Raw genomic sequence first — 26055 nt, 5'->3', positions numbered from 1 at the left:
TGACACTAAATATTTTGAAAAACTAATCCATTAATAGTTGAGCATTTTGGATAACTATAAATATTTAAGTCAATTGCTTTTCATAAAATTCAGTATGTTCTTAAGTAGCATTTCATGCTGATAAAGAAATTGAAGAAATAGAACACAGTGAGGTTACTCCCATAAATTAATAATTAGCATTAACTTCACTCATCTCTGAGGTTTTGTAGTCCTTTTTAAAAAAGGAGAGATGAATTTGGAACTGATGCAAAAATTCTGAAAGTCACTAAAGAGGCTGTGTCCACATTACCCAGCAGTGTGGCGTAAGAGAATCAGATCTGTCAGGTGCTGAGAACCTGACAGCCATGCTATACAGGTTGTGAGGGTTTTGTTTCAAACCAGTCCTCCTCTGAGTCTGTGGCTGGATTCCTGCGAGCGGTTAGAGTATATACGATGTGCTTTCTGAAGCTTGTTTTCTGATCTACATATACTCAAAATAAATCTTCTTGTGCACGGAGGCTGCCTTGCTGTGTAAAGTAAAGCAAGGAAAATAGTTGTGTTTGGGGGGATTGGTTTCTGAAGAGCACTACTGATTTGAATTCAAATATGAACATACACAGTCATGCGGATCAAGAAGTTCACTAAAATCATTTTGTTTGTTGAGGGAACTTGGGTATCTGATTCATGGGAGTAAGATCAGGAAATTCAATGAATACTTTATAGAAATTAACGTTTACTAAGAATTTTCATCAGTTTGGGAGTCTGGAAAGTGGACATGGTTTAAAAAAAAAAAAGGACTAGCAGTGTGCAGAAATGCCTTTACAAAGCAGGCTTTTTAAATAATACAAAGTGGTCTTTGTATAAATCAGATATTAGATACAGGGGATTTGGCCATGCTGTAAAAACAGAAAGCACACTGACCTTTTTCTGTTTATAGTCCTGTCTTTTGGAGTCCAACAGAAGGTGAACTGGAGTCTTGATGAGAGAGAGAGATGGATTTATTTTGCAGATTCTTTACAAACTTGCTTTAAAAAAGCAAAAACATTCTCCACAAACACCTTTGCATGGCAAGAATGTTTTTCCAATTCTACCGTGGAAGAAATAGCAAGCAAGTGTCAGCCTGTCTGCTCAGTGGAGACAGTTGTCTTTAAGAACTGCTGCTATCTGATATTCAGGATGGTTTCAGGTTGCTATTTTACACAGATTTATTATTTATTACCAAGACTATTAAACCTCAGTGTGTTAGAAACAGTGCTTATAAATGGACATGGAGACAGAAGTATCCTGACCTTGTAATGGTAAAGGTCCTTATAGAGCTTAGAAAGGAAAAGAGTAGAGAGGTGGACACTGAAACTTTTCCTCTGCTAGAAATCATGTTAGGCTCATGGTTCAGCCAGTACTGTTGGCTTCCACATTCAGAAATTAGGCATTAAATCACTAGATTATAAGATCGGTTGTATATTTTTTAACAGCATGTCTCGGTTACTGATGTTGGAGCATTTGTTACTTTCAAGGTTATCTCTGCTGTTTTAAGACTAGAAGTTCTTAGTGATAACATTCTTGTATATTTCTGAAAGCTTTGGATGATGGAAGCGTTCACAAATTGTGACATTGTGATAAAATGGGAAGAGCTGGCAATATGCGCCATATGCTCGAGTTGGAATCTAAGTAGTAAAGCTGATAAGCCCAAATTAGCTTTCCACGTAAATGTTTAAAATCCATGGGACTTGACAGAAGTCAGGCTTGCTATGACTGTTAGAATGCAGGGTAAGAGCCTGCTGCTCCTTGCTTTCTTCTGACGCTTGGATGTAGGCCAGTTCGAAAACACGAACAAAAAATGAAACCCACCCTATTGCCAGTATTTTTACTTTTTTTCCCAAACTTTTTGACTTGCTTTTTCTTCCCAGGAGCAGTCATACCTTTGTGTAGCTATGATAAACCTACTGATTATTTCTCTGTATATTTTATTATTATATTTTATTTACTATATTATTTTATTATTATATTTTATTATTTTTCTGTATATGGCTCATTGTGTACTAGAACTAACGGGGTGACACCAGTGGAATTTTGTTGTGAGGCTTCAGTCTTACAGATTCTTCTATGTTTAATATTAAGGATTGACTTGGGCATCGTTTTTGTTGTTGTTTTTCCATTGGTGTCACCACACAACGTGTCCTTGCTCTAATCTGTTGCATCGTTTTAAAAACAAATAAAGTTGGAGAAACCTAGTGGTTTGTTAATCAGGTTGGTGCAGGCCAGGTGAATCAGAGTGTTACTGGGAAAGATTAGAAAGGCATATTTTCAGAAGAAAACGATCTACAGGGGTTTTTAACACCCCTCCTCCCAAGCATCTCCTTTCATCTAGGACAAATGTGTATGTAGTAGAAATAAAATTAAATTTAAATGCTTTTTAGTATCAGTATTTTACAAATATGCTGCAGCTGTATAACTACCACAAATGCAAGTGTCTAAGAAGTTTTTTTCTAGGAGCAGTTCATAATATCAGAGGGCTTCTGTACTTCTGAATATCAGTTTCTGCAGTTTGCATTATGTACTATAAACTGTCAATACAATTTCTTTGGATAACGCTTAAATCAAATTCTCCTTCTGTTTTACAGATTGATAGAAATATGCATTTCCGTAGTATCACCTTTGAACTAATGAAGTGGAAGTACAGATGAAAACAGTCTGGAGGAAGCTTGAAGTACAATACAGTTTCATTCAGTTTCCTAATTGTGAGGTAAGGTAAATGCATGCAAAGCTGTATTCTGAATGTTTCAGGAGTAAATATGCATATAATAAACAGCCGCCTTATCTTTCCTTTAAAATTTTTGAGCCTTTTATGCTGATAACAGAGCTTTTAGTACCATTCTGAAACAGCTGTTTGATCTAGTTTCTGTTCAGTGTTTCAGTTATGAAAAGAGACAAAACAGTATCAGCTACAGAGACCTCTTTTATGGAGATATATTGGAAAAAAGTTACCTTACCATATCAGTCAAATTCTATTCACTGCAACCTGTCCAGTTACAATTATTAGTAATCCTTTAGTTGAAGTAAATGACTATTTATGCTGCGAAGTGACGTGCCAGTTGGGCATCTTGTCTTCTGGCATAGTGCTTGATGGGTACAAAATTTTATTATGCTGTTCTTTTTATTATTACTACTATTAATAACATGTTTTTTCATGATAAATTCCACTGCTTTGATAACTCAGTCATTCCTGTAAGTGTGAGTGATGGGTATGGAGGTGTGTTGTTTCAAATTTGCTGCCTTGTGGTGTCTAAAGTTTTTTCCTTTATGTAATTAAGATGTACAAACATCCTGAAACATCAGATTTCTGACACATTTCAGAACTCTCTTCTGCAGCACTAACTTTGTTTCGAGATAGTGATCACTGGCCCTCCTACATCTAGCTTGTCATTGTTCTAGTTTTGCTTAACTAGAACTTAGGTAATGCCCACATACAGTGTTTAAGATGTGATAGTGTTGGCCCTTCCTCTCACTCTTTCCCATTTGGGTAGAAACAGGGTTTCATAACAGGTGAGACAGCTTCAGAGACTTATGCTCCCAAGATTGATCAGTTGTCGTCTGCTCTTTCTTAAAAGAAATTTGTGTCTCAAATTATTGTAGTCCTGTAGATTGTGGCCCCTGTTACAAACTGACATTAATCCCCTTTTCAAGAAAATAGTGTTCACTTAAAGCAGGATGATGCCTCCACTTAACCAAGGAAGGTTAACCAGAATTCATATATTTGACACATATAACCTATCCATATAGGCATTTATCCTCTTTTGGAAGTGTAATTTTAGAGAAAAAGCTCCAAGGGAAAGATCAGCATTAAATTCAGGTAACCTGTATTTTCCTTCTGCTGAGTCATTACTCAAAAGTAGTAACTTCCTGTACACTATAAACAAATTAACAAAGGTATAAAGTTAAACTTGTGTTGGCAAGTGTAAGATTTGTAGTCAATCTACAGTACTTCAGGTGAGGAAGATCTTAATCTGGTCTACATTGAACATGTCTTGATGTATGTTAGCTTCTTTCATATTTCTGTTTTACTCAGGTTATTCTATGCTTGACAATACAAGAAGACAGGCAAGCGCTATTTTTTTTTGTGTGTGTTTAATCCATATTCCATATATTGAAGTAAGGGTAATTAAAAAGCCAGTTGTACTGTGCATCTTGCAGCTAAAATAACATCTAGGACAGATGTAGCACACTTACGTACTACTAAAAAGTAAAGGGTAGTGCTGAAAATTAAAAGCTTTGCACTGTGACAGGACCAAAAATTAATTTCCTCCCTTTCCCTCCCTGTGGGAGGGAGCAGATCATTTCTCATCCAATGACAGAGACAGTTGAACAACAGATAACAGTTCTCTTCTCTTTTTTTTTTTTTTTTTTAATCAATAAGGAGGACTCTACAGATGTGGCAGTCTTGTAAGGTCACTCTTTTGCCTACCAGGAATAACAGTTTCTGTTTTCAGCCATGTAATTACAAGAATTTCAGAACTGAGGTTGTGGGGAACATGTGCATACTAATAGGAAGCTGTAAACATTAGGGGCTATTTGTAGCATTAAATAGCTTCATTAACCTAGGCAGTCTGCTCTGAACACCAGAACTACATCTGCTATTGAGAAGAGTGATTAATGTGCTGTGTTTGCTTAAATCTCAAGTTTTTATAAGAATAGAGAATTGTAAGGGGTAGGGTCATCATAAAACAATTGTTTCTTGCCCACTGTTCTCAGCGATTCAACTCCCAAAGCATTTAGAACTGATCACAGTATTTAGGTGAGTAGTCTTTTAAATATTAATGAAAAAATCTCACTCCTTTCATATAAGAGATTTGAGGAAAGGTAAATGTTTGGAGATATCAAGTATAGGTGAGCTCTCTACAGAAAGGATACCAGTAAATTCGTTTAATGTGTCTTTTAGATACTATCTGTATTTTCCTTTTAAGTCTTCCTTTAAAATTAAATGGAAAAACAAAAAAGAAGCACCATAACTCCATAGATTACCATCACTCCTTCCCCGATGTCCATTATATTTTTTTAATAGTATTAGCAATAGATGGGGGGGAGGTGTTTTATGGCTTCCCTATGGGTAAATAAGTGATCTGACAAAAAGTAAAATAACACCGCTGCTCCACCACAAGATTTCACTATCTTGACATAGCTTGTCCTGTTTTTACTAAAGATTATGGGCTTGTAAGTCAACAAACATGCAAATAACAAGAAAGAGGGAGTGTATTAGAACCAAATAAAAACAGGTTATTTTGCCAGTCGTTTGTGTTCCTACATGTTTTATCTCCTCTTTTCATACCTTGTAATTTAATTTGAATAGCCAAGTGACATAGACAGAAGATGAAAAAAAAAAGGTTATGAAGGCCAAAAGAGGGAAAGAATATGAATACTGGATGTGGACAGAGTATATCTGCCCAGATGTTGATCAGCCAATTTATATACTTTGAGTGAGATCAGCAGTGTTGTATTTCACAGCATGACCTGCTTTCAGTTGAATTTTTCTAGCCCATTTCTTATTTTGACACCCACAAAACTCTGTGAAAGTGAATGCTTTAATCTTAAATATATATCATTTAAAAGAAGATGTTAGCATCTAAAATTGGAACTTCGTTTGTTAGTTCCTAGGTGGTGCACAGAGAAAAGTTGCAATTAAATCTCTCTATCTCCTCCATGTTAAGGTTCAGTGAAGCGTATCATACGTGTCTGACAGTTTTTGAGATTTCAAGATGAGGAATAATCCTAGTTTATTTTAATCTTTAATACAGAATCTCTTGGTAATATGGCATTTCTTGTAGTTTAGCTAATTGTACTTTATTTTTGAGAGTATAAAATTCTCTTAGTAGGATACATGTCTTTTTTTAATTGTAGCTGTGAATTTGTGCAAGTCTTCAGCATTTGCATGATGTAATTGGAGAAATATGGTTTAGTATTTTACACCTAATCAGTATGGCTATGTATGCTTAATTACCTTCTGCAACTAGTCTCCTGTATCATGTTGTGTCTTTATTTAACATAAAGATTTTGGTTGTGTGATTACTTTGTTTTCTTTAGAGTGTTGAAAACTGAACTTGGATTGCTTCTATGTATTTTTTCCATTAAACTGTGATATAGTCCCTTAGTTTGTCTTTCTTCTAGCAAGTGAATAATTAAAAGAAGATTAAAGACCAGTGATACAGAGCTGCTTGGCCAGTAACTTCAGTTGATGGTTCTGGAATAGCTTCCTACTTCTCAGCTTCTAGTGCCTGTAGAGTCCCAAAGTGGTGGTGGTACAGCCATATCAGCTCGTGGAACGGAGCTTGTTCGTTTAGTAGCCAGGAACACACGTCAGGTGTCTCAGAACAAAATCTTCAAGTGATGAGATGTTGTTCTTGTGATGATTTTCTTATTAACCATCAAGACTGTGCAAGATCTCAGTTCAGTTAGGAAGCTATTATTGTGTAAGGTTGGGGTAGCTGTCACTGAATTTCCTTGGCAGCAAACTATTTGCTCGGAGTTAATTCCATAACAAACAGGCTCAGCCACTTTGGGCTCAAACCACGAATGGGAAATGCAGGTCAGTGTGCTGAAAGCATTTTCCGGGAGTGGAGTAACTAGAAATGTGTCCTCTTTTTAATCTGCTGATCAAAACAGGAAGTGACAGTGATTCCACTGCAGAGCTGCTCTCTTCTAAAGCATGTTGTCACACATTTTGCTGGTCTTTTGGAAAGTAAAGTATGCCTCGTCTGTGGTCAGCATCCTCCTGGCAGTACTTAAACCCACTTTTCCTGGCTTAGCCCAGGTTGTGTGAGTAGCATGACCATCTCAATCTCAGACAGCTTAAGTTAAAAACCTTCCCGATTGCTGGACCAGGACTGTCAGGTTCAGGAAGATCACGTTATACTGTCCTACAGTCCCTTTATTTATTTATTTTTGATATTGAACCTGTCAGGCTCAGAAGCTACTGTTGAAAGTGTAGCGTATCTCAAAGAAATCTGAGCAATTTCCTATGTAGTAAGAGGAGGCTAAATTTTGTCTTATTTCTGTATCTGAGGATGGGAATTTATGGTAGGATGGAAAATTAATTCAAGAACTTAAAAGAAGGTGAGAGAAGTATATAGGGAATGCATTCACCATACAATCTGAAGACGTTTGTATTAATGGGAATATATTTTACGATGAGATTGTAACATGGATATGCAATTAGAAACATACACAGTTTTCTGTTTTGCTTATTTGTTAACTTGCTGTTTAGATTAAGAATGGTAAGATGTGGTTATCTCCTAAACAATAACACGGCTTGTTCTGTTTTCATTTGAAGAATAGGTTTTGTCTCCCTACTCCCTCAAGGCAAAACCAAGCAGATAAACATTTATTTATGATGGTACTGTTTTGAAACATTAAAATATTAGATATGAACTAGGATCCCCTGAGCTAGGATTAAAAGTTAAGAATGACCTTCTCTGGAGATTCCAAGTTTATAACATGCTTCATGAAATGTTAGGTGAAATGTTTCTGAAGTGTTAGAGTTGATAAACAGAATTACATGGAAATAAATCTAAGAGTCCAGTTAAAATGCATTTTAAAGTAATAAACAGTTACCTGTTAACATAGCAAAATCTAAGGTTAGTTTAGATAAGGGTCCTTATATCCTTCATGTCCAAAAGAAAAAAAAAAAAAAAGAGCGATAGGAAATTACTAGTTTCCTCATTTCTAATGTAAACATGTGATATCCTTAAAAATATTAAATGTGAACTATAGCCACGTCTTGGTAAAGAAGGCATATTTTTTATCATGTCCTTAAAATACATTTTTTTGCTTACAACACAGTACAGGATTTAAGGATCTTGAGTAACTGCATTATTTTAAAACCTAAATATTATGTTTTGAAATTTCTCTTTGTTAAAATACCCACAGTGGAATATAATCTGAATAATAATAGGCAGTAAATATTCATGGCTTGGTTAGTCATATGCCATTGAGTTTAAATGTACTGCTATTTTTTTAGAAACAGGATAATCTGATAATACATAGAATGGAGAATTGTCTGTTGATGGTGCAAGTTATTCTACGAAAAAAAAGTTACTCCATGCACATTTTGTTGAAGTGACTTGTGATTATGGCATTAGTTACTTCTAGTAACATGAACCAAATATTAGGATGGTAGTATGTGTGTATAGGGAAAAGCAGATGTAAAACACTGGTTCAGCTGTTGCATGAGCGGCTGTGGCTGCCAGTATGTGCGGTAGCTATAGATTCTAAGCCACTTCTGCTTGTTTGTAACTGAGTAAGAAAATGGAATAAAAATACTCAGTTTTCATAATGGAATAGTTTGAAAAAGGGGAAAAAAAAAAAAAGGCCAGTGAGGTGGCTGTCTGCCAAAAGGTAATACTAATTTAGCTGTATCTCTTAATAATTTTGAGAGCAACCTAATAGGAAAAATGCAAGACTATATAATTTGGGGAAAAATAAAGGAAGTACGCAACTCTAGAATGACTGATGATGAAGGAAAAAGTTACTCGATCTATTTAGTGTGAACTTAAGGAAGGAAAACGTAACTGTTCAGGTAGGATGAGCAAACAAATATTTTCTTTAGTGGAAATAAGGCAAGCCTTGCTGCTGTCTTCACCAGAACGAGTTCGATGTTGTCACAGTAGGCATTTATTTAATCAAAGTAGTAAGGCAGGTGGCTGTAAAATATTAAAACATTACAATAGATAAGAAATAGAGACGTAGACATCGAAGTCCTTACTGCGAAGTTTTAGAAACGTGATGGCAGAGCTGCATTTGGAGAGCTGTGGGAGCCTGTATCACCTTGGTGAAGAGTGAGTGACCTGCCAGAACCGGCCCTATATCCATCCCTTCCTGTGAGCCTAGCTATTGCCACCTCAAAGTGCATGCAGAAAGCTGACCAAGTGGATGGCCTTATCTTCTGCGACACTGTGAGTGCACAAGTCAGACTGCTGATTTAAAACCAAAGACTTGGTTTTACACAGTCCTCAGAGGTTTTTCCTCTGTGAAAAGTTGTCAGAAAGAGCGTTTAATATGTATATTACAAGAATAATCATGTGGGTGAGCAAATGCATGGGGGGAGGCAGGGGCAGGGCATAAGTTTTTGCCTACATTTGTGTGTTTTGTGTACAGACTTCTGAAAAAAACAGAAGCTTCGATGCTCGTGACTTTTTTTAGTTTAAGTATCCTGGAAGCTGCGGCTTGCTTACAGTAATGAGGAAGTTATCTTGCATGGATTATTCCATGTTCTGATAGATACAGGGCATCATACACCCAGGTTTTAAAGGTCTGCAGTTGGTCACACTAATAGAAAATGCAAATGTGTTGGAGACAGAGTAATGCTAGAGGGATCATGAGATAATCAGTTTCAACAGTGAAGTTGTGCAGAAGGTCCTCCAAGGTGTTTAAATACTTGCACTTACTCAGACGTGTAGCTTCAAATTGCTAGTTTTTGAAAAAGGATGGTTTGCTTCAGTTGTTAGGTAAAGCATATGAAAAGCTTTCAGATGAACAGCTGCTGATGCCTTCTGTGGGCACAAAGTCTCACAAAAATAAAGCATACTGTTTCAGTGACTGGAAAGAAAAAAAAAAAGCATCTGAAAAGATCTTTTAAAAATTTTGAACTTGTGAGAGTGACTGACCTTGTTGTTACCAGTGGGATTTATTAGAAATACTAAATCCCACATGAAGCGCACTGTACGCTCAGAAGTGAGCACATATTCTAATGCCTTGGTCTTGTAAATGTTACTTTTGAATGTGTTAATGTATCTGTCAATTTTACAGCTGATCAGATAACCATCTGAAATGAATTCATCAAAAAAATTGAAACATTTGTCCCAGTGGCCAACAGATACTTTGGCCATTCATCCTCTCAGAGAAGAAAAAGCTAGTGTATGTAACTTAGGTTGAAGCTGAAGGATGAGGAGAAAGTCACGATTTAAAAATTAAGCTTTTGAAAAATAATTCTGCTTGCTTATGTACAAATGCTTCAATGTCAGATCTAAGGGGAGCAGTTACAATATGGTATGTGACGTATTTATACGTCTGTGATCTAGGAGGCATGTCTTCAGTATGCTGTGCTTTTTCTCTGTGCCAGAGTATCAAGAATATTAAAACTGTGCTTCTGATTGAGTGGATGAACAAAAATAGCTTGCTCTATGTCCTACGCTGTCCTGGGGGAGGTGAGTAGTAGAATGATTCTAAGCATTGGGGAAGAAGATGTACAGTTTTCTTGTCAAACTGGAGTTTGGATAAGGCACATTCACGTACTTTGCGGCAGCCAATTGATTGCTTATCAAGAACATTTGTGAAGGTGTTAGTATTAATGTTTCAGTTTCCAGGTTTGTGAGTTTTTGTTTTCAAACGTAGGGCAGAGCTACGCAGTGGTATTCAGTTATTGTAAACTGTTGTAGAGACTAAAATTTTGAATGGATTTAAAGGGGTAGATGGGTAAATTCATAATGAGTAGATGCCTCTGTGGATATTGATGTTATGGGTACGTTTTGCAGCAGAAGAAATGAATGAAGTGGGATATCTGGACAAAGAGCATTCTAACCGTTCTCTGGGTTTTATACTCTTGCCCAAAACACTGCTTCTTGACCTCCTAAGGACACGGTAAGGTAATAGGACTAATCTGCCTCTTCAGTAGAGGTGTGTAAAAATACTGCAGTGGAGCTGTGTAATAATACCACAGTGTTTCATTTACTGGTTTTGTTTTCTGTACTCTTCTTAAATGTTTAAAAACTGTCACAGGAAAAAAAGAAAAAGGAATGGAAAAATACTGAGGAAGTGACAAAGGATTGGTCATTACAAGATACTGTGCTGCATTTGCTAGAGATGGTTCAGTAATGATGACTTCTTCTGTTCCTTTTTGCCAAAAATAATTCCTTACGCTCTTCAAATCACAATAAAAACTTCTTCCCTTCATTGAGGTTTTCCTGTAACCCTTTCTTTTTCCTTCACAGATTTAAATTGACTAATCAGTCTTAATTCTGGTTACATTACTGCATGGTTACATTAAGTCACAGTAACCAGCCCTGAAACGTAAGTTTTTACCTAGTTTCCTCCTTTCCCTTGTCACCACTTTGTGGACCACACCCAAAACAATTTACAAACGTTGATGCAATTTTATAATCTAGAAAGTTCAAAGAGCACTGCTAATGAACCTGCTCGATTTGAGAGGCAGAAATAATCAGTACTATTTTGTTCTACTTAGAAAAGATACACTTGTGCTCTTTTTTGAATTTTCCTGCCCTCAGAAAGTAATTTCTGAAGTTACTTCACTTACAAAATTATGAACAGGAAAGAGGAATCTGCTGACAACTTCTTAAAGCAGTTAAAGTAATTTTGTTTTGCATGAGAATTGTCTTTTTTAGTTTCTGTCTTGAGAATGTGAATAAATTCAGAAATCAGGGATGCACTTCGTTAGACTTCTTGATATAAAAAAATTTTAGGTCTGTTAAGCACTTGCAGGATTTCAAGTGGTAGAGATGGGAGGAAATATATATTGCAAGAACAGGATTTGGGGCTATTTCATGATGCAGGAGCAAGCTGTGTTTTTCTTGAAAGTCTGTATGAATTGCTTGACAAGGATCATGTGCTTGAGCATTCTTTTATCCAGCGGTCCTGTGGAGTGCTTGCATGCAACTGTTGTGTCACAGTCACTCGATGTAAACAGGTTTCGGATTGGGTTCATACATGGTTCTTTCCAGCAGCAAGTTGAGTTCTGCCAGTAATACTTAATTTTTGCATTGCATCTGTCATACTTGCTCTCGTCAGCTGTAATGGAAGAAGTACCTGTTACCAGACAGACCTGCCCTAGTGGCTCAGCCTGATGTTTGAGACGTGAAGAATCTCTTTTAAGTTTTGCAGGTGAGAGGGATGGGGTCTGGTGACCCTCAACCCTTAGACAATTATACTGAAGATCACTGGTACAGCTAAGCCATGGTGAAGTTAAAGTGGGGGTTGCTCTCTGCTTCACCTTACCAGGTGATGCCAATACTTGATCTTGCAGTAAAGAAAGACAACCAAGAATGAAAACAAAGAAGAAAGACTTAGGAGATTGGATCTTAAATATTTCTCATATGTGTATCTAGATCTGTCAACAAGAAAATATTTCTTTGCTGAGAATGCTCTGAGGGGTCGGGGCTTTTTTTTTTTTTTTTGATATGTTTACATTGAGTGTTGAAAGTAGTAGTTTGACAACCAGTATTATCATCATCGTAATGATTCCACTCTTCTTTTTTCCTTTATGCTTTATTAAGGCTTTTTTTCTTTCCCATTTGTAGATTTGATTTATATTCTCATCATTGAGGCCTCTGTGGAGTTCTTCACCTTGACAGTAGTTCCTCCATATCCTATAGCTGCAGGTTTGGGGAAGTTAAGCACATCGTGTGTAAGACAATATTAATTTATCTCACTTTCACAGGAGTTGGTAAAAACAGAAAGTTCAGATGCTTATGGCACAGCTGGTGTGTGAGATTGTGTGTAATGACCAGTTATAAAACCAGTGCTGTGTCTTGTGTTCTGTTTGTTTCTAAAGGACTGTGGCAGTCTCTGAGCAGGCTATAAATCTTACTTCCTGCTCTTTGACTTAGAGAGAAAAATCAATTATTAATAGGGTGTTATATATTGATAGTGTTATCTGAAAAGAGTTTATTTACTTACAACTAAAGCCAGGAGTGGAGGGGGAGCTTAGGTTAAACCTAGACTTCAGTTTCATAAGACAGAGGTGTCTAGTTATTTTACTGCAGTATAAAATGGTAGTAAAAAGTCAAGTATGCTTATGGGCTATTTCTGTGGTGCAAATGCACTGGACTATTGAAGTGTGTGTAAGGATGGGGAGGTCATTGTTCATCCTTGAAAAATGAAGTAACTTGTGCACTAACTAGGAGGTGATCAGTGAAGGATAAAGGATCATGAAAGAAAGAAGGTTTTGTTGGTGGAGATGTGGAAGGATTACGTGACTTAAATGTGGTCATTGCCTTAACAGAAGTAACATGGAAAAAGGCAGGATGTGGTCGTTACATGAAAGCGATCTTGAATGACTGGGGAATAACTCCTTTCCTAGTATATTTAAAATAACCTGTTTGCACTAAGAAAAAGAAGTGATGTAATCTCATGAGTACTGATGGGAAAGATACTAATAATAAAACTATTAAACTGTAAGTTTAAATATTTTAGTCTTACTCTGCTTTCTAGTCATGCTTCTTGTGTGTTTAAGTGAATTTTGTGTGGAAAAAAAAATCTAACAGCATTGCTTTAGCACTTGACTAGAAGGAAATAGGGGACTATAACTGTTGAAGTATAAACATTACCTTCGAACTCTGTCATTGTCTACTTATTGAAAGATTACAGTGTTTGGATTTAGAAATGTCTTTGAAGTTATATTCGATGAAAGTACATTGTTCAAACTTATGAGGAGTAGTTTGTGTGACACATTGTTACTCTAGTTATTTAACCAAGCGAATCTACAATGCACTTAAACTTTAATGCAAATCAAGGTTAAACTCTCATTTTCATCTCAGCAAGCCTTGCAGAATACCCTGTTAGAATACTAACAGGGCCAGAGAGGCTCAGCAGCATTCATTTAGTCCTGGAAAATTCTCCCAAAGCCATCATGCTTTCTTACATACTTCACAACTAAAAGCTAAGCACGGGGGATAAAAGTAGAAAGTGAATGTAGCACGGAATTAATTCTAGATTTGTACTGTGGAAGCACTTTGTTACTATAGACATCTAATTTAATACCTCCAGTATTTGTGAAATAACTCTGTACGTGAGCATGGCATGCTTTGTGTATGAGCTTTTATCACTCTGCTGTTGAGAACTGCATAGAAGTTGGAAAGAATGAGGTTAGATAATGAATGTTGTAATTACAGAATGCTTGTTCTCAGGAGGATTTTGGTGTTTAACCCCCTGCCCTCCTTTCTGCTTGCGCCTGCTGAAGCTTTGTTAACCTCCTTGTATGTGTCAGGGCTGTCCTCGCAAGCCCCAGGAGTTGCTGGTGTGAGGGCTCTGTGCTCTTTTGCTGGAGGTCAGTGCCTCCGAGGCAGTATTGAGCATGTGCCAGCTCATTGCCACAGCTGTTCAGAGCCCAGCATATTAATTTAAACTGCCAGTGATTCTGGTTTAGGCTATGCTAGACTTGCCACCGACAATGCTTGCTCACTTCTTGTGCCCTCACTGTGGAGGTGGTCACCTCCTCATGTTTTGTGGCTGGAACTTGTAACCTCTTAAAAATATCCCAATGTGAGTTTCCAGGGTGCGTGTTGAGGTTCAGGGCTGACAGAAGGGCTGCTAGCTGACTGATCGTGTAATTCAGGAGAATTATGAGAAGAGGTTAAAAGGGCGTGTTTCAGCAATTTAAAGTTAGAAGGGCAATGTAACTAACAGGGATAACAGACTTGAGAGTTACATGTCATTTGTGAAGTACATACCTAAAATTTTGTTTCTGTAGTAATACTTTTTAAAAATATATTTTTTTCGTCAGCCCCATCTGTGTTAGAGGAGTTTGAAGGAGCAGCAGCTACCACTTCTTTATTCAGCCTGTGCAATTATTAAAAGGCCTCTTTGGAAGACTGACAGAGACTGTGCTTTTGAGAATTACTGTGCTTTATTTCTACAGTGATTTGTGAGAGCAGCTATCCTGAAAAATTTCTGCTATCAGCAGGCTATGGTGCTTCCATGGGCATGGCAAGGATGTGAGGAAAATGAGGAGCAAGGCTTACCTTGCCAAGACGCATTTTGTATTAGCAAGTTCTGATGATGTTGAACTTAGTCTTGTCTTTTTGTGTTTGTATTAAGGAAATAATAGTAAAGAAAATTTTTTCTCTTTCCCATAGCAATGAGGAGTGAATTTGATGATTTAAAAAATGATGTGGCTTATTTATGAAGTAGCATTTGCTATGTTTATCTTGTTCACAAAATGATGTGTGAGTTAATTTGGACATCAATTACCTCTTAAGGGTAGCTTAACAAAAAAGTATTTGTGTTGACAGTTTATAGTTTATATTTTATATATTTATATATATATATATATATATTTATATTTATATTTATATAGATAGTTTATATTTTGTGTTGACAGTTTGAGGCAAGCAGTCTGCTTCTCCTGAAATTCTCTTTTGTTGACCTTTTTCTAACGTTGGTCGCATGTCATTGGCATTACAAGGGACACCATGGTGTCTTGGTCAGATACCAGAGAAGTATTCGCAGTTTCAGGTAGGCAGCAGAGATTCCTGTGTTGAAGATGTCACTACCAGCAGTTGGGGGGGTTGATCAATAATGCTTTCTGTCTGCTCCCTCCTGTTCTCAACTTGAAACTCCACTTTCAGGAGTAAATGAAAGGAAGGGGGCTTCATTCTGCTGCTTCCTCCTAGAAATTATTTGCTACTCGCTCTGTTTGGGGAAGTATGTCCTTTAAAATAAGAAGTAAAATTGTAGCAGTTGATTTCACACACTTGAGCATGAAGAGCAAAGGCTCTGTGAGCAGCGTTGCCAAGTTGACTCTGGTGACCTTGCTAATTACTACTCTGTGCAGCCGGGTATTTCTGAGCCTTGTCAGCAACGGTTATTGAGCACTTTATTTCATGCTTAGTTCTGGGAAGTCTTGACTAGGAAAAGGCGATTGATGGAGACAATCTGAGAAGGGAGGGGGAAAAAAAAAGTAGAAACCCCAAACCGTGTTGTTGGGAAGGTCTTCTGGAGGGGAGCAGGCTGGCTGCCGAGGGGAAGCCAGTTCCGCCATGCTAATCCCCGCTGCGGAGGGGCAGGGGGCAGCCATGCGGACAATGGCGCTGGAGCCAAGAAGTCTGCGCGCAGCCTCGTCGGGCGCCCGCGGCTGCACGGGGAGGGCCGGCCGGGGGCTGCGTTGCTCGCTGCAGCTGGCAGCCGGCCGCAGGCCCACAGAAAGCCCACTGCCTGGGGAAGGCGTCAGGGGAGGGGACGGGGGCAGCGGGAGAGGGTTCCTAGTCAGTTTTTCAGTATTTAATGGGGAGGTGGGAGAGAGTTCGACCCATTGCAGATGCGTTGCTCTCGTTTTCTTCTTCGCACCAAATCTGACATCAGAGCAGTGCTTTTCGTGCAGTAACTGTGCTGCAGCCAGGCCACATTGCGTGTTGTGGCTCGGCTCCACTGTGGACAGTTACAGGCCTGGCCGTGGGCTGGCTGCAGTCACCAGGAAAAGGCTCCACAAAACAAAAAATGGGTGCCACAACCGCCAACCAAAATCCGGGTGCTGGAGAACTCGCCCCACACCGGGGGATTTGCGTGATCATCCTTGCTGGGACACCCGAGGTGGCCAGGAGGCTCCTTCTCCGCGCTGGGCCAAGGCCAGCAGTGTAACAGCAACGGGCTAAAACACCATGCAACCCAAGTGTAATAAAGTTTGCCCTGTCAGTTTTCTGGTTTGGGGATTTTTTGACATAGATTAATGAACAATTGTTCTTAAATTAAGAAAAAAAAAACACACTGTAAGGCTGTTAAAACATTCATTAGTCATCTTTGTAATGCTGAAAGGGATGTTATGTGTTGAAAACCTTCTGATAAAAGCATTTGTATTTCTGAAGGTACCGGCCCTGACTTTAGGTTCTTGTGTTCATTTTTAAGTGGGAGTAAATGTAGAGTAAGGATGTTCCCTTCCTCAGCCTACGTGTCTTGTTTGTATTCAATACTTGTTTGTATTAAATACTCATAGCTCAGAACCAAAGTACGTTCTAGGTCTCATAGGCAGTATAGTACGACCACATAATACTTTCAACAGTGACGTGAAATTTGTAACAATTTTAATGGCTTTTTTCTCCAACTTGCATTGATTGGCATTGACAGTAAGGAACTAGCAAAATCGATAAACAGATACTAAAAACCAGTTAAGGGTGATAGCTCCTAGTAGAATAGCAGAAATTGATGCCTTCTGTGGTAGGAAGGAGCCTGGGTGTCCGCTTGCCGCTTCTCTTAAGTGCAGAAGCTCCCAGCCAGCTAATCGCAAAAGTGGTGCAGTTGAAAGAGGGAAACTGGGTCAAGATGAATAAAAACTATGTAGTGAGATCCTGTTTAAATATGCTCAAATAACAGAATGCGTCATGTTTATAACACACAAGGATATGTCTGAATACCTGATGGCACTGGGAAAGTAAGTTTAGTGAATTTCATTACTGTTAATTTAATGGCAGAAACTTTGTAGCAGTTAATTGGAATTCCAGAATAACAGAAAGATGGGCATTCAGGAGTCCATTGAGTGGCGTCCCCAATTACCTAATTGTGCTGGGCATGGTAAAAAGCAGCTATGCTTTAATTTCTTCATGGTTAACAACTTTGTTTGTGAAACGGACAGATATATCATAATTTAGTAGTTTGCTTTCTAAAGTCTGCAGTAATACACACATTCGTTACTTGCAAGCAATGTGAAATCTTCCTTTTGTAAGATTTCTGTTAGATTCCTGGGTGGATTTTGGTGACTTTTCTTCCAGCTACTCACAAATAAGTCCTTTCTTAAGAATGTTAACACTGCTGCAGAAGGTAATTGTTAGGGTTTATGGTTTTTTAATGAACAAATCCACCATTGCAGTAGGTGCATTATAAACACGTTTATAAACATCCTCTGCATAGAACTGAGATATATTCTTCATTTCAGTCTCAAGGAGTGTATAATGCACACACACTTCATTTAATATTTCAAATTTTGTAGCAGATTGTGAAGGGAGAAAGAACATGGAGATAATTCAAACAATCTTTTTAGCTTTTAAATTTTGCACTCACTAATATTTTTAGATTAATATAATCTGCAGTTCAGTGGAATTATTTTTGTGTACTTGCACAGATCAGCGCCTAAACAAATAGGGCCTTCTTTGGAGTAGTTTTTGTTGGTGCCATGCAGGCAACTGGCTTTCATTTTTTTCTCCATTGACTCTGATTTCTTAATAGATTTTAGCAGTTTTACCTGCATTTTTAAGGTATCATATTTGAAAAACACTTTAATATAACTAGTTCTGTACTAGCTATGTTTAAGTTTCACATTTTAAAATAGTTTGTGTAGGCATGCCTTGCAATAAAATAATAGAGATTTGTTTTAAAAGTCTGAGGAAAATAGGCCTGTATGAGTATTTGACAGAATTATGCCAGAACAGAACCTGAAACTTACATTTAAACTTCCTGTTTTTGTGGAATTGACTAAAGTTAACTGCAGCTCTTTTTATATTATAAATATGAACATAGAGTTGGAAGGACTCTCAGATCAGTCTGTTCATTTCCTATCACCTGCAGCTAGATCAGATGGTGGCCTTTATAAGCTACAGACAAATTAAGTTTTTGGACTCTATTTAACGGTCTTCCCTAAAACCTAACCAGGGTTTCAAAATTGTCTTCGAATTTCTGATCTAAACAGACTTTAATGGCTAATCCATACCTAGTCGTTGTTGAGCCAGTAGTTTTCTTCAGATTGAATGCTTGCCCATCTTTCCATGTGTTTATTCATATGTTGTATTTCCAAAGTGTAATCGTTTCCTTTCCAACTTCCACTTTATTAATCTTTTTTTTCCTCCATTCATAGGGTTTTCCTGTTCTCCAGATAATATTATCAGTCCTTCTAGGCATATGTTGAATTTATCAGTTGTATTATCTCTTGTACAGTACAGTGCTCTTCATGCTTTACTGTTTCCTCTGGAAAATTTTCCTGTGAGGTCTTAGAGTCATGTTTGCCTCCTTCCTAGCCACATCTCACCAGTGTCCCTGACATGAGGTATTCAGTTAGTGTACTCGAGTCCTTGGTTATAGCTATTTCCTGTGCATCAGTTCCTAGGCTACACAGAGAAGAAATTCTTCCTAATATGTTTAACTTTGCCACTGTCGTGCCATTGTATTTCATTCCAGTCCCAATACTTCGATTGTTCATGTGATCCAAATCCTGTGTAGAAACAACACTCAACTGAATTGACAATTCATGTTAGCCAATGTGGCTTATCAACATCCTACTCCTTGTGCTCATTTCTCTAATGAAAGTTGATAAATAAGCTTGAATCTAGGTCTTTGAATGTTGTGTGAACTGCAGTTGTAATCTTTTTTCTCACACCTACTTATTGTCTGCTCTGTAGTGAATTCTTTACTGTTATTTTTTTCATGCAAATCAATAATTATAGCACCATATCAGGTTTTCTAAAGCTCTAATAGTTGTAATAGAAAAGTTGCTGTTGCATACTGGCTTAGACTGACAATCCAGTTTCTCCAGCATTCTGTTCAACCTCAAAGTTGTACGTATGATTGAGGCAGCATGTTTATAATTACCTAAACCACATCTTGCCCCCATTACACGTAGGGGCTACATTTAATATTTTCCAGTTTTGCTTTGCCAAATAGATTTACTTGGTACTGCTGCAAATGTTTTGAAACATATCCTGTGTGTTGAAATGGAGTTAATGTTCTTATTCTTGGGAAGTTAGAGATTGACAATTCTTTTGATACATTCCCTTTTTACAAGATAAATTCCCTTTTTACAATACTGTCTTTGTTGCTATGTTCAGCACTATCATTCTTTATTAAAATCTGGGATAGTGCGGCTCATTTGGTTTGGGGATCATGCTGTTAAAAAATATTAAAGAGCCACATCTAAAGAACAATTACAACTAGATTCCCTACTTCTAAAATCATTTCAGACCATACAACAAATCTTGTGCACATTTGCTTCATATTTTTGGAGTCATACAGAGCGTAGGGCTAGATGCCCATGCTGGTTCATAAATTCACAGCTGAGTTCCAATTTCAAAAAAAAAAAAAAAAGTTACAAAAGCGTTATCGTCAATAAAATATTTCTAAGAAAGATAATAAATTACGCTGTAGACAAATCGGGCTTTATGATTTAGGAATAAATTACTTTCTGAAAGATTATAGCTGAATACTTCTTCATGGTTATAACAGAAAAATAGACATTGAGGACTTTGAAATCAACTGATTGGCTTGTAGTTTTGAAGTTCTTCAGCATTACTGTGTTGGCAGACCAATGTTCCAGCAGTTAATTGGTGCTTTAACACATTTGAAGTGCTCATTTATTTGTGTCATTCTAGACTATTAATACCAGGCAGTTTTGGGAGAAATTCCAGCTATTGCTTACCTTAGTATGCTACAGCATGGCTGCAGTCTTTCTGGATTCCCATCAACAACGAACAACATGGAAGAGATGCAGCTGTGGCCCCTTCAGTTCTATCAAATGTACTTTTTGTTGTTTTGTCTTGTTTTAACGAAAGATATTCTCAGACGAAGGTCATAACAACCACTCTTTGGGGTATGGTGTTTGCTGGAACACCTAGTCTGTTTTAAAATGGTCTGTTTTTTCAATCTGTCGGAACTATATAGGTGTATCAGAGTGCCAGGTAATGTTAAGAACTAAATATTTTCAGTTTCCTCTCCTGAGAAGGAACAGCATAGGCTGTTGAACTAATTGTCATAGCTTAGCTCAGAAGCTGAAGTCATAAAAAGGAAGAGCAGCTCGAAAGATGAATAAGAAGCACCTCAAATCTTGTGTGATAGCTGTGGCAGAGGAGCTCTGTTGAATGTTAATGTGGTGACTGAATAAACTGCCTCAGTCTGCCCATGTCAGGTTTTTGACGTTTGTTGCTTCTGAAGTGTGGGCAATAGAACAGGACATGTTCATGTATTTTGTGTTGTGGCACTTCATTCTAAATCTGTTGTATTTTTTGTTTGGTCGGTTTTTAAATCTGTGGCTTAAGCTTCCCTGCCACACCATAAGACATGGTCACTGCAGCTGTGAGTACAGCAATATTCGTAGCACCCATCTACCAAGGCCTTGAACCAGCTGCAGGGCTTTCCTGGCTAACAGCAAACCTGATGCTTGAATGCTTGACACTATAGAAAGATAACTCAAGTAACAACGTGAAGGCATCACGTATGCATTTCAGGGGAATAGAAGGGAATTGCAGTCCTGCTGGATTTTAGTTTCCATTTTTTGACGTATTCTTTTAGGTGGTGATAAGCATTCTAAAACTAGAGTGATTTAAAAATGGAGAATTAAAATTTGTTCCTGTTGTCATTTTATTACGTACACTTTCGTGTATATATTTATACATATTTGTCTTCTGAAAAGTGAAATATTAGTGAAAGGAGGATCCAGGTACAAAATATGGGTTCTAAACTGAGGGCATTACATCCTACAATGTTGGACAAAATTTTTTGAGAACTGTCTTAGATTGTCTTTCAGAAACAAAAATCACCAGGAAATTGGAAGTGAATTGCCTTAAAATGGTCTTTTTTCCATTTTTTCCTGATGTTATGATAGTGTACTGTGTTGCGCAGTATGTAAGCTTTTCTGAAAGTTTCAAACACTCCTCCTCTTGAAATGTGGAAGACAGTGAGAATAGGTGCTACTTGCAGAAATTTGCGTGAAGAAGTGCAGAAATGATTTTAAATGCACTTTAATCAGATTATTAGAGGGTTTTTTCCTTGATGGACTGCAAAAATGGTGTAAATTAAAGTTTTGCTTAACTACACACAAGGTGTTGGCCACTCATATCATCCACGTGTTTTATTGAGGATTGAAGTTCATCACAATTGAAACAGGAACTAAAGCAATAATATATAGTTTTATGTTGCTGTCCTGACATTTTTGTAATTAGAAGGACATTCCCTTTCAGCTGTCGGAATCGGTTATATTTCTTTTGATTGTGAAATGCTAAAGAGAGAATAGTTTTGTTACCACATTGCTTTCATTTGTGCCTGGAGGGGAAGTTTATTTTGAAGCTAGGAGTGTTTGAGGATGTTTGCAAGGCATATTGTTGTAAATACGGCGCGACCGTAGGACAGACAACCTGCCTTCCCTCACGGCAAACACCACTGCTGCGGTTGTGTCCAGGCGCAGCGCGGCAGCTCGGAGGCGGCCTGTCCGAAGCAGGCCCCGCGGCCGCCAGCGCCCGAGCGCTTTGTTGCTTCATTAGGGAGAAGTCAGAGATGTGTGAAAAGTAGGGCACGGGTCGGAGGCTGCGTGCCCCTTCCCAGCCGCAATTGAAGTGACAGACACCTCCCGGCTCTGCCGCTAATTTCCCTCCACGGCAAATGCCTCTGAAGCACTAATTAAAATGAAAAGTTCTCGGGTCTTACCAGCAGACGGATTGAGTTATTTATGGTGGAAGCGGCCACCAGCAGTAATTGCAGCACATCCCTGCACAAATGCAAGGGTTTGCATTCATGAGCAGCGCCAGGCTGACAGGGGTCAGGGGGTCAGGCCCACCGAAACAAGAGGCTGGAGAGAAGCAGAATCGGGGTTCTCCTCCTCCTCCTCCTCCTGCAAAATCGCTTTTGTTTCTCTTAACTGTTTAGGTGTGTGAGCTGCTCTGTAGTCCTTTGAGGCCTAATTATGCTTCCTTTGTTAATCGCTGTAAAAAGTTTATTAAGCAGAACGTGACCACAAATATGCACTGAACTGATGAGTAATATTTGACCACTGTGGTCCGAAGAAGTAATTTTTTTCAATTTGACTGTCTTATCTGTGTGCTTGTCCACCGAATGAGAACAGCTCTGTTTAATTTCAGAGCAAATGATGTACACGTATGATAGCGTAATTTTTTGGGAGGGGGGGTTGTGTACATGAAACTTGGGAATCCGGAAAGATATCAGGATTTTGAATTGGAGTTAACATATTATTAACAAATTTTCGTTGATGCTGTGGATTGGACTAACTTTGTCTTCTCCAGCAAACACTGTATAACATGCTAGTTCCCAAGAAGAGGGATTAAAATACAATTGATACTAAATGAAATTTATTTTTTTATTATTCAATGTTAAATGTTATTAGGTTTGTTTGTTTTTTGTCTTCTGAAATAGTACAAAATCTTTGAAAGTAATGTTGAAAGTAAATTAGTTAACTGAACTAAGTATTTTAGTACAAATTTGGTTTTCATCCAGCTGAGAGGCTGGGTTTTTGTTGCTATGTTCTTTGCAAGCATTTTTCATCTGGTAACAAAATATGTTGTTCTTTTAGAAAATAGCCCTGCTGAATTCTTCTTTATGAAAAATAATGAATATAAACTTTAATTCATGTAAAGGAAACAGGTTTTTAAACATGAACTTTTGCACATTAATCTATTAAATGTTACCTATGTTAGCTGTGTAAGAGTCTAAAATACATGGCTGTACCTAGTGAGTTAACAAATCTGTTTGATCTGAACATTTAAAAAAAAAATGCTGTGGATCTGGTTGTTACCAAGTATATTTCAGGGTAAAAACAACTAATGTTTTAAATTATTAATCTTAATAAATATATGCCTTTTTAATTATTTGAGTAACCTAGTTATGCTCAGTGCAATGAAGAATCGTGAGTTGTTTTTTTCTATTTCCAGAAATGCAAATAATGACTTAAGATTTTGCTTTACTGTGTCTTTCAGGAAACAGAGTTTGAAAAGTTGCAAAATCATCTTTGCAGTCAAGCACCAAATCTTGTATTAGGCTTCACCGGACGGACTAAGCTCAACGTTTGTCAAGCAGAAGGGCCACTGCCTTGCACAGGAAGGATTAAGAGTGAACAATGACTCGACTAAGAGTTTATGAGCGATTGCTTGGAGCCTACCTGCTTATCATTTTACATGTTCAAGGTAAATGTCTGCTAGCTGCAATAAGTGTATTTTTAATCTGTAACTAAAGAATATGTGTATTCCAGTGGCTTTTTTGTTGTTTCTTTTTGTGTTTTTTTGTTGGTTGGTTGGTTGGTTGGTTGGTTGTGTTTTTTTTGTTAGTTTGTTTTAACTCTGTTTAAATACCAGGACCATTCTTTCCCAGTCAGGTGGCTTGTCTGCTTGACATGCCATGCAGAAGCTTGACAAAAACAAGGAGCGTTATAGTATAGTGGTCATATGTTATTGTAGGGTAGATCATGGAATAAGTCTAGTTTAGCAAATGCTTGAATAGTTACCAGAAATACATAGTACTCTCTGGAGCAACTTACGTGAGCAGCAGAATTGAGGAAATTCTGTGGTGTGTCCTTCTGAATTGCAATTTCCTGTAACTGTCTGAGTCTTTTATACTTGACCCACTGAAGAAATTGCAGTGTGGAATTCCCTATGCCTTCTAACATTCCCAGCACCCTAGATAGTGTGGCATTAAGTAATCTAAATAAATTGCTTGTCCTCACTCAATTGGATGAGGTGGGACTACATAGTGGTCATAAGAGCCTGGTTTTAAGTTTGTGAAAATACTCATTTGTGAGTCTGTTGATCATCACTTAACAAAAAAAATCTGGACATACAGTTGTCATTAGGTCTTCTGTTCTTTTCTCAAATTGGGTTAAATTAAAATGTATTTGGAGTAGACAGACCAAAGTAGCTGTCACCTCATTCTGACTCTATATGGAATTGAAGCTTAAGTATAAAGGTAGCTTAAGTATAAAAGTAGTGCTGTATGGAGAAAAAAAATAAACTGGCTGTACTTTGTTCTGATGGGTGCAAAGAGAATATTTATTAATATTAACAACCTATTAGTGGTTGTTAGGATGGTGTCAGTGAATCCATTTTATTAACCTGTATCTGGGAACTGCTGCAGCTGCTAACCTAGGTGGGGAGAAGCACTTCCACAGATTACCAGACTTTATCATTTATATTTACTGCTTGATATTGCAAATTAACAATGGAAATCTTGTGTTCTACCCATGTTGATCCTAGCTTTTGCTGGGGGTGCAGTTGGACAAGACTGACATGAAAGATTCTTACCTGGAATTGACTGTGAGAGAGCTGGTCAGCTACACAGAGAATAAATGATGAGCGCTTCTGTGCAAGGCAGATTATCTGTCAGCTTGTTCTGGTATCATCCCACTCACGTTCACAGCTAAACTTCTGTGGAACACAAGTCCTCTATCTGGATCTGTGCAGAATTGCAGTTTGTTAAAGATATTTAAAGCTGCATTTCTTTTTGGCTGTGTATGCACACGTTTCAGGACTGGGGAAGAGCATGGGTATTGATTTGAAGCTTTGTGATTGTAGCAAAGATTTCAAGGTTGAAGGCAGCAATACAAATAAACATGAATCTCAGAGTCTTGGCTACATTAGGTTGGGAGAGGGAAATCCTCAATACGGTCCCTCATCCCATCGTGAATGTGCAATCTTTAGTTAGCAAGAAATAGCTCAATCTATTTAGATAGAAATAGCAGAGTTTAAGTATAGTTAAAATTTGGATTTACAGATATTTAGAGATAGCTCTGAGGTGATTATATTGGTAACGAGAACAAATCACAATAAATGAAATTTGGGTGAAAAATTTGGGGGGGGAAACGCACAGTGAATGTGAACAAGCATAGAACAGGCTGCCTGAGAACTTGTCACACGTGTCCTTAGAGCTGTCCAAAACTCGATTGGAATGACTCTGAGCAACCTGGTCTAACTTCCAAGCTGGTCCTTCTTTGACCGGGGGTGTGGTACCAGGTGCATTCTGGAGATCTCTTCCATGCTAGGTTATTTTCAGACTTGGCAATTTGCAATAGAGCTTGTTTAATCAGTTTTGCTACTTCTTGCAGGAGATATCAGCTTCTCCCAATGAAGAAGTTGGAAATCTGTTTTGTTCTTTGTACTGAAATTGTTACCTGTTAGCATAGTCAATACTCAGTATTTTACTCAAGGTGGGAGCAACTGAAGGAGCAAAATTGTTCCTCTCTAATCTCCCAAATAGAAATAAGATAAATATGTAGGTCTTACAGTGACTTAAAATTAAACTAGATTAATTCTTAATTTTAACAATGGTTCAATGCATACCTTCTAATGTATATTACAGTAATAAATTTCACTAAATTAAGTTGAAATACACTGGAAAACATAAATAAAATTTCAGCTTCTAAAGAAGGAATTACTCTTAAGAATATCTCTGACTTTCAAATCAATACTGAGCAAGTTCTGAAAGTCCTGGGAAAGTTGAGCTAGCTGAAATGTTGTTTCTTTGATGCAACTTGCCTAAGGGCTTGTCTTCAAACACATGAAATATGTTTGGTTTCTAGGGGTGGCAAGAAAAAGTTGTCTCTCTGCTTTTTGTTGCATTCTTGGAGGAGTTGTGTTTGGGGGTGTGTGTGAAAGTTGATAGTTATCA

At 37.7% G+C, this 26055-nt stretch overlaps 1 protein-coding gene across 1 annotated transcript in view; it reads left to right on the top strand.

Moving 5' to 3' along the window:
- The window catches only part of BMPR1A (bone morphogenetic protein receptor type 1A), a 79784-nt gene that overhangs the window by 35244 nt on the left and 18485 nt on the right, over positions 1–26055 (top strand). The window contains 2 exon segments of the mRNA XM_040563371.1: positions 2601–2722; positions 23376–23582. Coding sequence (XP_040419305.1) covers positions 23516–23582 — 67 coding nt within the window. The 5' untranslated portion in view covers positions 2601–2722; positions 23376–23515.

The sequence above is a fragment of the Cygnus olor genome, chromosome 7 (assembly GCF_009769625.2).
Source record: "Cygnus olor isolate bCygOlo1 chromosome 7, bCygOlo1.pri.v2, whole genome shotgun sequence".
Classification (NCBI taxonomy): Eukaryota; Metazoa; Chordata; class Aves; order Anseriformes; family Anatidae; genus Cygnus; species Cygnus olor.
This window is presented reverse-complemented; position numbering and strand designations above follow the sequence as displayed.